Genomic DNA, 15318 nt, shown 5'->3' with positions numbered 1-15318 from the left:
CTATCATTGTTTAATTTGTGACATTGAAAACTTTGTTTTCAAAAATTTTTATTCTTAGAACAATTCCATAGAACGCAATGTTAGTAGAAATTTCATTTTTCGTATTTTTTTTAAAAAAAAACTCAGATTCTTGAAATAATTCAGGATAACTAAGAGTACCTTGTCACATATAATATATAACCCGCCTACAATTTGATATATGACAAAATATCATATCCATTATTTGACTAAATTGTAACGGTGTTCTAATACTGACAACATGGTCGCCATTCACCATAATACGATTATAGTTTTTTTGGAAAATTAGGTTGCTGACCCTAAACTGTCTAAAGGTAATATCCTTATATTTACCGGAAGTACGATTTATCACTAAATGAATGATAAATTCTGGGTATTTCCATTTATGAATAGCATCATAATACTGAAAATTTTGATTCGAGGTACCACGTGATTAGTAGAACCAATCATATTACTGCGGCGATGTCAATCTGTTTTATACGTATACAAAATTTGAATCAAGGTCGCGCGTGGAAAGGTTACGAGTGCGGTGTATCTGTGCTTGATGATGGCTGCCTGCAAGGAACTTACCGCTAATTTGGTCCATGATTTTCTATCCTCTATTGACACGATTCTTTGTGACTGCGATGGTAAGGGGAAAAAATCGAGTTACTTCACAAAAATATTTTTATTTTTTGTAAATTATTGTCAATGCAAGTATATTTTTGTGCGTTCCATCTGACTGGACGCAATTCTTTTAACCGCGGAGATGGTGATTTAGATACACAATATAGCTTTAATGCGTCACTGTTGAGTGGGATCCATGATGCTCGGTCAGCACGTAAGTACGTACCATTAAGTACCAGTACAGCAGCCGCAGAGCCCCTCGCTCTCCATTCATTTCGTGCAGAACCAAATAGTGCTTTGTTTTGTTTTTATTCAGAGCATCGCCTAGTACGGCAGCTGCCTAAACCTACACCCTCTCTCCAACCAGAACAGTACGAAACGTTTGTTATTAGACTGCTTCCCAGTAATGTAATTAATGAACTTGTGCATGGCAATCAACAAAAATGTTAAGGAATTCACAACACCGGCGAGAGTACTCTTACTGTACTGTTGCTTCTGCATATTTAAGCTATAACCATTTAAATATCACATTATATATTGGTAGACACGAATATAGACTAACTGAAATATAATGGTGGGGTTTATATTAAGATCAAGCCTGGTACGCTGGGGTTATCGGCTTATAATATTTGCAATTCGCTATATAAATTTATTCATCATTTTTGTGTTGTATTACCGTTCAAAATTTGTTGTTAATTATTGTCTGAAAATCATAGTTCAGTATTGCCGTATCCCGTCCTGGGTGATGGTTTTGAAGACAGGTTTTATTTTTGGGTGAGTGCGGGCTATGAAACACGTGACTCAAAATTCGGTTAGAACGATCTTTAATCGCGTTGTTTTTAATCGCTATTTCAATCCACTGTAAAAATAGTCATGGCAGGGGTTGGCGTAAGAATCCTTATTTAGGTGTCGAGCGAGAATCAAAGTCCTTCAATTGATTCTAAAATATGCGTCTCAAACAATGTGTTCACAGTTCAAAAAAAAATTCCTCAACGTAATAAAAAATACTTGGCAGTGTAAAATGAGCAATCTGTTCCGAATAACTGACTTGTTTTCATATTGTTACAAACATTGAATATTATTCAGTCGTGATTATAAAAGCGTACAAAACGTAAGCAAACGGTTTCGGTCTCAAACAAACACTAGATGCACGATTTGACCTGAAACTGCTTCATTTGACCTCATATGTCAAAACGATCGATTAGACAGAATGCTGGGTTGTTTCAGCCGAACATATTCGGGGAATTTCCGAATAACGTCGGATGGCGAACGCACTACAACACGGAATTGATGTATAATTATTGCAATAGGATATTTTGCCATTAATTTATTTGAAGAAAATGGCACAAGTGTTTTTTAAAGAAACAGGAAATCGGTTTTTTGTGAGTTAAACTTATTTTAGAATAAATATTTAAGACTTTTCACTGTAATTACAAACAAACTTGAATTGCACGCTAATTTCGACGCCAGAAATGATTGAAATATTCTAAAACGACTCCTAAGTTGGAATAGGTATGATACATTTCTTCTGCAGAAGATATTTTCTGTGATTCATAAATATATATATTTTTTGTTTATTTATTTTTTCAACCAACATATCGCATTTTTGGTGAGGTTTCTTTGGATTTATCTTTAAGCTCCCATAGTTTTCAATAATCTGATGTGGAATATTCAGGTTTGCCCCAGTATATAGACTACGCATATATCTCCGTCTATGCTATATACTATCAATATCTGGTCTATACGAAAGATTTACTAAGATTATACAATTTCATAAATTTCTCTTTGTTTTGTCCGGCCCAGGAGTGTTATGGGGACATGACACTGCATTACCCGGAGCTGCAGAAACACTCACTAAAATGCGGCGTCTGGTAAGACCATATTCGCTTTTAAAGTTAGACACATTTTATATTTTAAAACTTGGATGGTGCGTTTCTGATACCGATAAAGTATGCATGTTGTGTTTCCTCTTCGTGCGTACAGGTCATCACTGTGATATAAAATAGATCGTAACGTGCCTATTTGTATTTTAGCAAGTTGTGTACTAGAAGAAGCTGTGTTTTCAATACTTATTATTTTAATATTTTGTGTTTTTATTGTTGTTGCTTTTTTTTTCAGGGAAAAAGAATATTTTTTGTGACAAATAACAGTATATATTCTAGTTATCAAGTTCTACAGAAGTTACAAAATCTTGGTTTCGAAGCATACTTGGTAATATGTTTAATATCAAAATTATTTGATATTTCTATATATACATGAATTGAAGATACTAGTACAATAATATATTATGAATAATAGTATGCACAAACAGATGAACTATAACCACGAAATACACCTGTAATTTATAAATATGAAAAATAACATAATATATGCTACATATAACTATTTATTATGTTATTTTTCATATTTATAAACTTTCATTTTTATAAACTACAGGTGTATTTTGTGGTTATACGATGAAAGGCAGAAAGCTTTACCACTATTGAAGCTGTACTAAACATGTTTATAAAAGAAAATATAAATACCGATCATCAGCTTTCATTGAAATTCAAATATTTAGTTGTGATTAGCTTAACAGTTCAACATTGATCTACGCCTATAATGCGCGTGAATATATTCAAGTGACATAGCAACTGCTACGGCGTCCACTCTGAATGAGCTGGTTGTTTGAATGTTCAACTAATTGGTTAATATTAATTACAACTCTCGATGTCAATTTCTGGGTTGGTCAATTTGAAATCTAACAACGAGTTTTTGTATATAAGAAATATATTTATAAGACGTTTGTAACGTCCAAATTTAGGCTTTTCAATGAACTAATGTTATCATAGGCATAATAAGAACATATAAACACAAATCAGTCGAAATTCGAATTGATGACAACGGCGCCGGCAAAGCGCCTGGCCGTCAAAACTAACCACAGAGGTCTTTGCCATGCATAGTGTACCTTTGTTGAGTTCATTACTTTTTTTATTTATTTATGAAAAAGGAAGAAATTGTCTGCCCGGCGTTTACTGCTGCTTCCTATCTTAAGTATTGTTTAAAATTTACTGGTAAAGTCTATCTTGTTGGAAGCAAAGGAATGGCGGACGAATTAGATTTAATGGATATTCAATATGTAGGAGAAGGTGTAAGTACTGATATAATTAACATCAACTTTTCGAAAGTAATACAATTTGTAGTGTCTAAAAACTTAAAACGAGGAGTCAGCATCTGCGCATGCGTCAGATGGCCATAGCGTATCATTGTTTACAAACAAGCGTCTACCCATGAGCCTTTGCGTTTTAGCGTGTGTTGTTATCATCGCTTGGGACTCAATTCCCGCGCGTGCGTAGGCGATGACCCTCCCGCTATAATTGTGTTTTTTTACTGAATGATATAACTAAACATATTTGTGTATGTCTGTATTGTACTGAGCTTGGTTGAATATCTAGTGAATCTGTCTTCGAACTTTGACCCGTGTTTGCATGGCGCTACACGTGGTATACGCTTTTGTAGTCCACTGTATAAAACGTTCAGTAGGAGTGTATATGCAAAAACTAATAATTCAAATGTAATGTTTAATATGATTATAGCCAGACCCTGCAACATCTTTGGACATTGATGAATGGAAAGCATTATCTATTGATAAAGAGGTGAATTATTTGTATTATGTGTTTTCCAAGTGACAGATGATACTCTGTCTGTCTGCCTGTCTCTCTCCCTCTCTCGCTCTTTCTCTTTCTTCTTTTTCTCTATTTTTCTCCCTCGGTTTCTGTCTTTGTCTTTGTCTCTTTCTCCCTCCCTCTCTCTCGCTCTTGATCTCTCTTATTTTTCTTTCTATTTCTCTCTCTCTCACATTGTTGATTAGTCGTTCATGGAAGTGGGCTGCGAATGCTTGTATAATATTTACAGTTCACATGTTTGACGGCTCATTGATTCAATATTTGTTATAGTGCATTAATGGTATTATTACATGTTCGATGTTGGAGTTTGAAATGTGGACACGTTTAAATTAACGTTACTTTTGTTCGTACAACCCATTAGCTGGAAACATTTAATATTAAATTTCAACAAAATAATTGTTGGTATGTTGATCATATATATATGCATTCCACTATTTCCATTGAATAGTTCATCTATCTGTTTTGCCTATTATTTAAAAAACTTTATGTGACTTCAATTGATGAAGATCTGTCATAAAATTGTGAACGTTTCAAGCAATAGTTTTCTACAGCACGGCGGGCGATTTCATCATACTCGCTGGAAAGGTGGATGTAGGACATTTTTTTTTGATTTTGTAAAATTATATGGAAACATTGCATAACAATTTTAAAATGATCTGACCCTGCGTCAACAAGGAATATTTGTTGGCATTTTGGTAGATGAAATATTCTACTTTTTTTAACATCATTGTTTGTATTTTTCTCTGCACTGTCATTATTTGCATTTCCTTTCAAATGTATGTTTGCAAAAACAGTAAAAAATCTAAAAAAAATCTTCTTAGTAAAATTAATGAATGTTTAACAGTAATTAAAAAAATAATGCGTTGCTTGAAAACAGTAAAGGTAAAAAACTGATTTCAACATGGAATGATGTGCGCCCCTACACGCCCTCTATAGTTCAATTTTATATCCCACAATCCTTTGCAAAATCTAATATGGAGTTAACATATTGCTTACCTATACTAATTAAACAGGAAAGGTCGTCACCTAAGCATGTTGCAAACGGCCATATCACATGGTTGTTCACAAACAAGCGTCTGCCCATGAGCCTTTGCGTTTTTAAGCGTGCGTTGTCATCGTCGCTTAGGGTTCAAACTACGCGCATGCGCAGGTGATGACCCCTCCGCTTTAACCTCAATATTGTTATCGTTCAAGGTAAAAGCTGTACTCGTAGGTTTTGACGAACATTTCAGTTACATCAAACTAATTAAAGCAAGTACATATCTCAGTGATCCGGGATGTGTATTCATTGCAACTAATCAAGATGAAAAGTTTCCAGTCACAGGGGACATTGTTATTCCAGGTAAAGTCAATATATACAAAACCTAAATTTGTATAATGGCCCAATGCTACAATCGGCACGTAATTTGTATTTTGTCACACAATGTGTTTCATCTCGCAATATGTTTTTTCGCCACAATATGCGTTTCGCTGTGCTTTTTCATGCAATGTGTTTCACCACACAATGTGTTTCGTCACGCAATGTTTTTTCGTCATACAATATGGGTTTCGTTACGCAATTTTTTGTCAAGCATTGTTTTTCACCACACAATATGCGTTTCGGCCGCTAAGTTTTTCGCCACGTAATGTGTGTTTTGTCATGCAATACGTATTTCACCATACAATGTATTTCGCCACACAATATGCGTTTCGCCACGTAATATATTTTTCTCCACTCAATATGTGTTCCATCACGCAATATGTCTTTTCGCCACACAATATTTTTTAGCCACACAACATTTTTTTGATACAAAATATTAATACAATAATATGTTTTCGCCACGCGATGTTTTTTTTGCCACACAACGTTTTTTGCAAAGAACGTGTTAGAATATTTTTTCGCCATGCGATGCTTTTCGTCACATAAAGTATTTGGTCACGCAATTTGTTTTTCGCCACACAATATATGTTTTTCGTCAAATCTCTTGCCCAATGTAAGCCAGTAATTTCCTCAGTGGTAGTGTCCCGGTCTAAATTCGTTCCCACTGTACAATTTTCCCCGAGGCCAAGATAACATTAGACAAAAGTATATTGTCTTGACTGGGCGGACGGTTCTCTTAGTTTGGTGGAGGTGTTGCAACGTCATGGAAAGAAATAATTCAATATATGGGTCTAATATTTATTGAATAATCCGATTGGATGAGTCAATGTATCCGAATGCAGATTCGGAATTGCGATTATTACTCATCTGTTATGCGAAATGCGTACCTGGACAGTGGCTGCTTGGCAAATCGTGATAACGAAGTTATTTATAACCATGGAAACGCTATTTAAAGTGACGAAGCGTGTTTTTGACAACAAACGAGTAGTCTACACATAATGTAGATTCGATGGTAACTATAGCAACAGACGGCCGAACTGTATACTTCATGCTACTTGACTGGATCGTCGTGCATTACTTAGACTGGGGATGACAGAGAATGTCTACACTGAACCAGACAGTGTTGACACCGATTCCCATCGTGTTCGAAATTGGTGTAGTTCAAAATGTTATTGATGGATTTTCATACAATTTTAAGGAGGGGTTGGCTTGGACACGGGGCCAATTGATTAGATTTCAGCAGATTTGGTTTATAACTCAAAAGGATATGGTTGGTTGGGATCGAGATCTCGTTGCCATGTAAACAAAATTTGTTTAATGACTACTCATTTCAATGTTGCCATGTACATATAAATTTGTCTGTTTCGTTGTTTTCTTTTCAAAAAAAGTTAAACACTGATGTGAGTATGATATCATACAAAGATATATTACAATTATATATATAATTATAGTAAGAATGTGTAATTTGCATTCATGTTGAAGAATTGTGCTCTTCGGCCAGTGTCTTCAAGTTAGTACATGTAGTACTTTTTCATATTAAAAAAAAAGTGAAATATTACTCGGTGGCATAAAACCTTCTTTAATACAATAGAATGGCACTGTTGACTCTCCTGACTTTTTTTTGTTGCAAGTTGCAAGTGCATTTTTGCCACAGAAGCCATATTCATGTTTGGAACTACACACATTATAGGGATGTGCGCCCATCTCACTATCAAATGGCAATTTAATGCGTTATCCTGGCGTCAACCAGGCTCGGTCGAATACAAGCACCTTTAATCAGTGAATGAATCTCGGTCAGTGGAATTGGCCTTCCCATTGAGTCTGTGGCACACTCACCCAGGGTAGGGGTCGACCCTTTAGGTGTTCAGCCTAAGGTAGGATTTGAACTTGAGTTTATCGATCATGAGTCTGATGCAACAACCACTATGCTACCAGTGATCGGTCATTGTTATGTTTGGGTCGCCCCTGTTTGTTGGTTTTCATGCAAATGTCTGACGAAAATACGAGGGGCGTTCAATAAGTAATGCCCCTGACCCACTTCCAGTTGTCTAATCTAGATGAAATAATTTACATCTCTATGGGTCATGTTGCAAAAAAACAGCTCTGAACTAATTGTGGTTTCTGATTCACAGGTGTTTGAACTGAGTCAGGTGTGAAATGGAGCCAGTTGAGTGTTGCGAAGTGATACGGTTTTTGTATTTGAAAGGAAGCACACCAAAAGAGAAAACCTCTGATGAAATGAAAGAAACTTATGATGATGATGCCCCTTCATATGATCTTGTAAAACGCTGGCATCGTGAATTCAAACATGGCCGGAAGTCTGTGCAAATTCATCCTTGAGCTCTAGACGCGTTCTTGCTTCTGGAAATGTGTGAACAACCTGGGAATCCATCTGCCATACACCTTATGCATATGCAAATGGTCATGAATGATAGTTTCCACAGACCCTGTACTAATCTTGACCTCTTGGGCTATTTGGTGAACAGTAATGTGTCAATCTTCCAAAATGGCTGCCTCAACTTGACGAACAGATGCCTCATCAATGGCAGAAGAGGGATGCCCAGGTCAGGGAGCTGTTTCCACAGACTTTCGGCCATGTTTAAATCCACGATGCCAGCGTTTTACAAGGTCATATGATGGGGCATCATCACCATCAGTTTCATTCATTTCATCAAAAGTCTCCTTTGGTGTGCTTCTTTTCAAATACTAGTACAAAAACCGTATCACTGCGCAACACTCTACTGGCTCCATTTCACACCTGACTTAGTTCAAACACCTGTAAAACAGAAACCACATTTAGTTCAGAGCTATTTTTTGCAACATGATCCACAAACATGGAAATCATTACACATGCACAATTTCATCTAGATCAGATAACTGGAAGTGGACCAGGGGCATTATTTATTCAAGGCCCCTCTTATCCCCAAATGTGACTAACGCACAGCAGGGTTGAATCCCATGAGAAAAAAACACAACTTTGCTGAATTGCGCAAACTCCGCGTGCAAAACAATTCTTTGCAGTGACTCGCTCGTGAACCCGGAAGTTAGGGCGTACGTATACAAACTTTGCCACCAACAGGAAATTGCACGAATAAAGCTCAAAACGCCGAAATACGGGTGCGAATTTGCTCCACCGGTTGATGTATCTATAATCGCTGTATGCTAGTTCCAGGGCTTCTTTCTATCATGTTACCACGATTGCAAGTACAACGTTCCGCATGCTTTATTGTATTTTGGTGTTTTGAAGTTATTTCTGTGTCTCATGAATACCTTTAAAATGAAGTTGGCATAACATAGTAGGAAAAACCTTCCCAGAGGTGAGTATACCAGTGCATTCCTGAAATTGGTCCAAAATCTTGTGGTATTTCGCCTCTGAGTTTGGCCATTCCTCCAATTATCTGCAGCATTGATGTACGTTATTTCGGTATAAGCCATGTATGACTTCTGTTATATTGCGCAACATCAAGAGCCAGACAACGAAAAAATTGACAACTCAGGCAGAACACAAGATCTACAGTAAAGCAGAGAAAGAGAGCTGTGTGGTTTTCATTTTGCGTAATTCGGGTTGTTGTTTACATACAAGCGTCTACCCACCAAACATTGCGTTGTTATCATCGCTCGGGACTCAATTACCGCGTGTCCGCAGGTGGGGACCCCTCCGCTTTAACATTTTCAGATTTATTGCGTAAATTGTAACGTGTCAAGTTTTGGAATAATTGCGTGAAGGAATGGAAACATCGGCGTTTCGTGACAAACATCATTCTCAAAATAACCCTGCTCTCGTCGCACTGACATCACCTTAAAGGGCGGTGGTCGTCGTGCTGCGCATGTGCGACATTAGTGTTGATGAACTTTATTTTTGCCACAATGCACTTTTTAATGGAATTTAGAAGTATGAGATTTGACCTGGGCGGGACTTGCACTAATTACCGCCGGCGACTCCTTCGATACCTAAAAATACCGATTTAAAGCTTAGTAAAGTCTCAGTTTGTACTCGTTGATCTGCCCAACAGTCAAAGTCGCCATCTTTGTTTATATGAGACCCATATATCTTGCGCATGAGTGGCGCAACGACTACCGCGCCTTAAAAGCCAACATTTCCGTCCCATGGGTTGGGTGGAGCTTAGTATTTGACTGATTATTCATCGACGGCAACTGTCATCGTTCATTAAATGCAGGTAGTCGACGTCTGCGCTAATCTTTTGTTTATGTGTATAGTTACTGATCTGAGCTGTGTAAAGTAAAATAAACAATTTATTTCTGGCGAAGAGGCAAATTCAAGTCGGGTATATGCACAGTTCATTCTAAAATGGCGTGGTCTATTCTGCAATGTTCAATAAATATAGTCACAGACTTAAATTACGTTGCGTAGAGTAAATCTCTGGTCTCTGACCGATCGGTTGTTTCCCATTTTGTCTTACATCACAGTTGCTTTAACAACACTGCTTTCTTTGATGTATTACATGATATATCATGCACACATAAAACCATGGCCACTGGCCACATCACATGAATTACAAATGTATTGACACAACCTCAAGACAAAGGACAATGGGCACCAGCAGGTCGATTGTGTAACACTTGAGCTGCAATTCAATGAGTGAATGGAGAGTTTGTTGCATTAATCTTTCTCCGCCACGGCATGTCTCCTGCGGGTGTTTAATCACGGCATAGCCTGACTGATAAAACACGTTTCCATATATAGTTTCAATGGGTCTATGTATATGACTGAGCAACAGCTGATGACATGTTCGAATTTTGTGATTTTAGTTTTTGTGTGAGATAAAGCTGGCGTACGAGCGAGCACGTATCTACGTTTGTTTTTGACAGACAATTTGTTATGGACGCTTCGTCATTTATCTCCCATTTCGAACGCTTGGCTTATTATTAGACGCAATTTAAAATAGGAAACTGCTCTTGCAGGTCGATGCACTCAGGGCATGCCATGACACATTTTGCGAACGAAAGTCACGACGAAATATACACATATTGCGTAGCGTACTCAATTTGCTTGGTGAAAATGAAATTGCAAATTACCTGCCGAATACTTGTCGAATGTTTTTATAGGCCGTCATACGTTTCGTATAGTAATTGTCAGAAACTACAATTCTTGTAAACGGCCGACCACAGATCATTGGCGCTGTTAACGACTACCTAGGGGGCGCGACTTAAATAAAAGGAGTATTACACTGCACTCTGTCGATTACATCGAACAAAGAGCTGTTACAAAATCCTGCTAGAGAATAATTCTAAAATGATAATGTTGTGACGTGTTTGTTATAGATGTCGGTGTCCTTGTATCAGCTGTCGGGACGGCAGTACAACGCCAACCAGTAGTGGTCGGAAAACGGGGCGAATATCTTTTTCAAAGTATTATGAACAGGTAAATCTGTTAAACTGTAGATTCATTTTCTTAAAAGCTTGGTTAAGATAGAAGCCTACATATAATCTCATGATAAGGTTTATAAGTTTATTATGTGCAATCTTGGAGCTATTGTCCCATGATACAAGAAATATTATATTTGTGTGTTAAAGTGAAGTTTCTTTTTATAAAAAAAACTTGTCCCTAATATGTTTGTTTTTAAATCGGTATAATTAAATAAACAATTCCATAGTCTAAGAACACAATGTTGACCTTTTTTAAATTGCATTTGTTGGAATAATTTAGGACAACAAAATGTACCCCATCATTACCGATATAGTATTTGTCACCAGCCTACAATTTTAGATATAGCATAAAATCTCTATCAAGGGAACCTATGGTAAAAGTATTATCCACTAAATCAAACAATATTTTTTTTCGAAAATTATGCTCGTGAACGCCAAATGTTTTAAAGTCAATATCGAGTACAATTTATTTTATAATGAATAAATTATGGGTATTTGTTATTTAATGAGCTCTACCTTAATAACTGAATAATTGATGAAAACCAAACAGAGATAACATTTAACAAATTGAAAAATTGGTCCGTACATTGTCATAAAATTATGCATAATAATTTGAATACATTTTTACCGTGATTTGACTATCTGTTTACTTCTTGTCATAGCTGCAATGGTATAAATCCGCAAAAAACAGTGGTGATTGGTGACCAGTTATCGAGTGATATCTTAATGGGGAGGCGAAATGGTTTGAAAACTCTTCTGGTAGAAACAGGTCTCAATAAAAGGAGTGACGCGATGGAGAACATGCAAAGCAAGTCCACTGAAAGACAGAAAATGGTGCCGGATTATTTTATTTCGAGTTTGGCTGAGCTTGGGAAAGAACTGTGATCATTGTCGTCTGTGTTTTTAGTTCGTAATAAGACTGTTCAACATAAATAACTTAAGGTAGAAGCCTACTCATGATTTCAATTACCCAGAATTTATTCATTTTTTAATAAATTGTACTTCCGGGCAATATAACATTATTGACTTTTAAAAAGTTGGGGTCACCAGGTGTATTTTGCGAGAAAATCATGGTTGTATTTTACGGGTTAGTTGCCATTTTGGCAGTATTATAGTGCTTTTACCATAGGTTCCTATGGCAGAGACATTATGACATATCTCAAATTGTAGACTGGTGACATAGACTGCAAAAATAATATATTGTAAATGATGAGGTACTTTTTGTTTCCCTGATTTGTTTTGTTTAACATTGCGCTCTAAGAATTAATTGTTCTAAAAATAGTGATTTTTGAAAAATATTAGGACAAGTTTCTCAAAATACTTCACTGTAACACACAAAAGAATGCTATTTGATAGTGCCATGAAACAATAGCTTAATGATTTTACAAAATAAACCATTGTCATGTGATTTATGACCAACTTTCTCAAACATTATGAGCGAGCTTCTACCTTAAGAACAAAATAGCAACACTAGTAACATTTTGAACGTCAAAATCAACTTTTGTCACCTTTTGTAAAATCAGCCAATATAAAATCACGTTTATTTAGTAGTTGATAATTGATTAATTAATTAAAAATGGTTACTAATAATGGGTGTAAATACAAAAACCTTGAAGATGAGCGTAAAATGGTTAGAGAAACTGGTGTTGTTTTGTTAAATATTTAAACATTATTATTGTTTTGTTTAGGTAACATTTTGTTCATGATAAGCGCTGGTATACTATAAATCTTTTAGTGTGTTATGTTCTTGCAGTTCTTCGGTGAGGACACTAGTGGTGGATCTAGGGGATTCTTGGGGTCCGGAGACCCCCACCCTGTTGAAAAATGTATTCAATTTGTTTTTGTATATTATAAATAAATCATTAACTTAGTCTGGCAATTTTAAAGTTTGGACCCCCATAAAAAATCCTGTATCCACCCCTGCTACCTCACCCTTTTAAAAATGTTACAAAGGTACATAATGAACAGGCTGTGCATCGTGGGGTACCAAGGTACCAGGCAAGAGACAGATAAAACACTGGGTGGGTATCCTCGGGGGCGGAGCTACGTCACAGACGTTCCACGTTGCTAAGACGCACACCACTGTTTATGGCACCCAATACATATATCATCAATATCATAGTACAGAGTTATGTTAACAACGAGTCAAAAATAAGACTAATATACTAAATTTTTATTTAATTAATTGTAAGAATGAGATTACATTGTGAAATGGCCACGATGTACCACGGATCCTTTATTGGCAATAAAAATGTGTTATCGCCAGGAAGATTCGTCGTTTGATTTTGATTCAGTTGTTTGTAAGTTGCACAATGTGGTTTTAAATTTATTGACATGCATAGCCACGGATTTGTTTTTTGATTATTTGCCCAATTTGTCATGAAACAACTACTGAGCTTAGTAGAGACGAGAAACAATGGTGTCCATAGTATGTGCCAATGCACAGTGCAGCAATAATAAGGCAACTCAACTTTAAAATATTTTATCATATATTCATATTTGGATATACAATACCAATAAGACTGTATTTATGACTGAGATTATATTATATATAAGCAATTTCAATTGCCCGGTGTAAGTAAAATATGGTTAAATACACAATATACCATGGTCTTACGAGGGGCGTTCAATAAGCAACGCCCCTGACCCATTTCCGATAGCAGGAGATTAATGAAACTTGGCACAGTTATTAGTCGTTCTCTACATAGGAACCACCAAGAGTTATGAATTTCTCCCATCTTTTGATGCAGCTCTGGACACCGTTTCTGTAGAACATCCCAGGTTGGTCCTCTAACCACGTCGAAACTTCAAAAATCAAGGCTGCATCATCTGGGAAACGCTTTCCTTTCAAAAACAACGTCATGGCTGGGAAGAGATGTAAGTAAGAGGGTACAAGCTCAGGAGAGTAAGGGGGTGGGGAGGATTTCATAGCCACACGCCCGTGCTTCTGATCTGGGGACATGCGAGTTGTAGACCGGAGCGTTGTCCTGCAGGAGGAGGATACATTTACTGATCTTGCCTCGCCTCTTGATTTTGATAGCTTCTCTTAATTTCATCAAAAGTGGAGCGTAATAGGCTCATGTAATTGTGGTACCCTTTGCCAGGAAATCTGTCATCACTACTCCGTCCTGGTCTCAGAAGACTGTGAGCATGACCTTGACAGCGGAGGGCTGCACCCTTGCTACTTTGGAGGTGGTGAGTCCAAGTGCTTCCACTGCATTGACTGGGCTTTGGTCTCTGGATCATAGTGATGGACTCAAGTTTCATCCTGTGTAATCAGTCTTTTGAAACTCATCTTCTTGGCACATTTCCAAATTTATCCTTGAGCTCTCGACGCGTTCTTGCGTCTGGAAAAGTGTAAACAACCTGGGAATCCATCTGCCAGACACCTTATGCATATGCAAATGGTCATGAATGATAGTTTCCACAGACCATGTACTAATCTTGAACTCTTGGGCGAACAGTAATGCGTCGATCTTCCAAAATAGCTGTCTCAACTTGTCGGACAGATGCCTCATAAATGGCAGAAGAGGGATGACCTGGTCTGGGAGCTGTTTCCACAGACTTTCGGCCATGTTTGAATTCACGATGCCAGCGTTTTACAAGGTCATATGATGGGGCATCATCACCATAAGTTTCTTTCATTTGATCAAAAGTCTCCTTTGGTGTGCTTCCTTTCAAATACAAAAACCGTATCACTGCGCAACACTCTACTGGCTTCATTTCACACCTGACTCAGTTCAAACACCTGTAAATCAGAAACCACAATTAGTTCAGAGCTATTTTTGCAACATGGTCCATAAACATGAAAATCATTACACATGCAAAATTTCATCTAGATCAGACAACTGGAAGTGGGCCAGGGGCATTATTTATTGAAAGCGTAACCCCAAAGGTGACTAACACACAGCAGGGTTAAATGGCATGAGAAAAAAAAATTTGCAGAATTGCGCAAACTCCGCGTGAAAAACAATTCTTTGCAGTGACTCGCTCGTGAACCCGGAAGTTAGGGCGTACGTATACAAGCTTTGCCACTAACAGGAAATTGCACGAATAAAGCTCAAAACGCCGAAATACGGGTCCGAATTTGCTCCACCAGTTGATATATCTATAAACGCTGTATGCTAGTTCCAGGGCCCCTTTTTTATCATGTTACCACGATTGCAAGTACAGCGTTCCTTATGCTGTATTGAAGTTATTTCTGTATCTCATGAATACCTTTAAAATGAAGTTGGCATAACATAGTAGGAATAACCTCCCCAGAGGCGAGTATACCAGTGC

General features: G+C 37.2%; 1 protein-coding gene across 1 annotated transcript; it reads left to right on the top strand.

The window, feature by feature from the left end:
* The first annotated feature begins 533 nt into the window (after nt 1-533).
* On the top strand, nt 534-12445 carry LOC144345935 (phosphoglycolate phosphatase-like). The gene is made up of 8 exons (XM_085499649.1): nt 534-647; nt 2428-2495; nt 2743-2835; nt 3614-3754; nt 4200-4259; nt 5484-5631; nt 10933-11032; nt 11700-12445. The coding sequence occupies exons 1-8, from the start codon at nt 563-565 to the stop codon at nt 11920-11922; spliced, it is 918 nt and encodes a 305-aa protein (XP_085355775.1). The 5' UTR covers nt 534-562; the 3' UTR covers nt 11923-12445.
* The last annotated feature ends 2873 nt before the right edge of the window (nt 12446-15318 follow it).

The sequence above is a fragment of the Saccoglossus kowalevskii genome, chromosome 5 (assembly GCF_978046115.1).
Source record: "Saccoglossus kowalevskii chromosome 5, keSacKowa6.1, whole genome shotgun sequence".
Taxonomy (NCBI): domain Eukaryota; kingdom Metazoa; phylum Hemichordata; class Enteropneusta; family Harrimaniidae; genus Saccoglossus; species Saccoglossus kowalevskii.
This window is presented reverse-complemented; position numbering and strand designations above follow the sequence as displayed.

Excerpts from the sequence above, each read along its gene's own strand:
- LOC144345935 (XM_085499649.1), top strand. The coding sequence starts at position 563 with ATGATGGCTGCCTGCAAGGAACTTACCGCTAATTTGGTCCATGATTTT. Across the intron at positions 5,632-10,932 it reads AGGGGACATTGTTATTCCAG|ATGTCGGTGTCCTTGTATCA; the intron begins GTAAAGTCAATA and ends TGTTTGTTATAG. Across the intron at positions 11,033-11,699 it reads TTTCAAAGTATTATGAACAG|CTGCAATGGTATAAATCCGC; the intron begins GTAAATCTGTTA and ends TTCTTGTCATAG.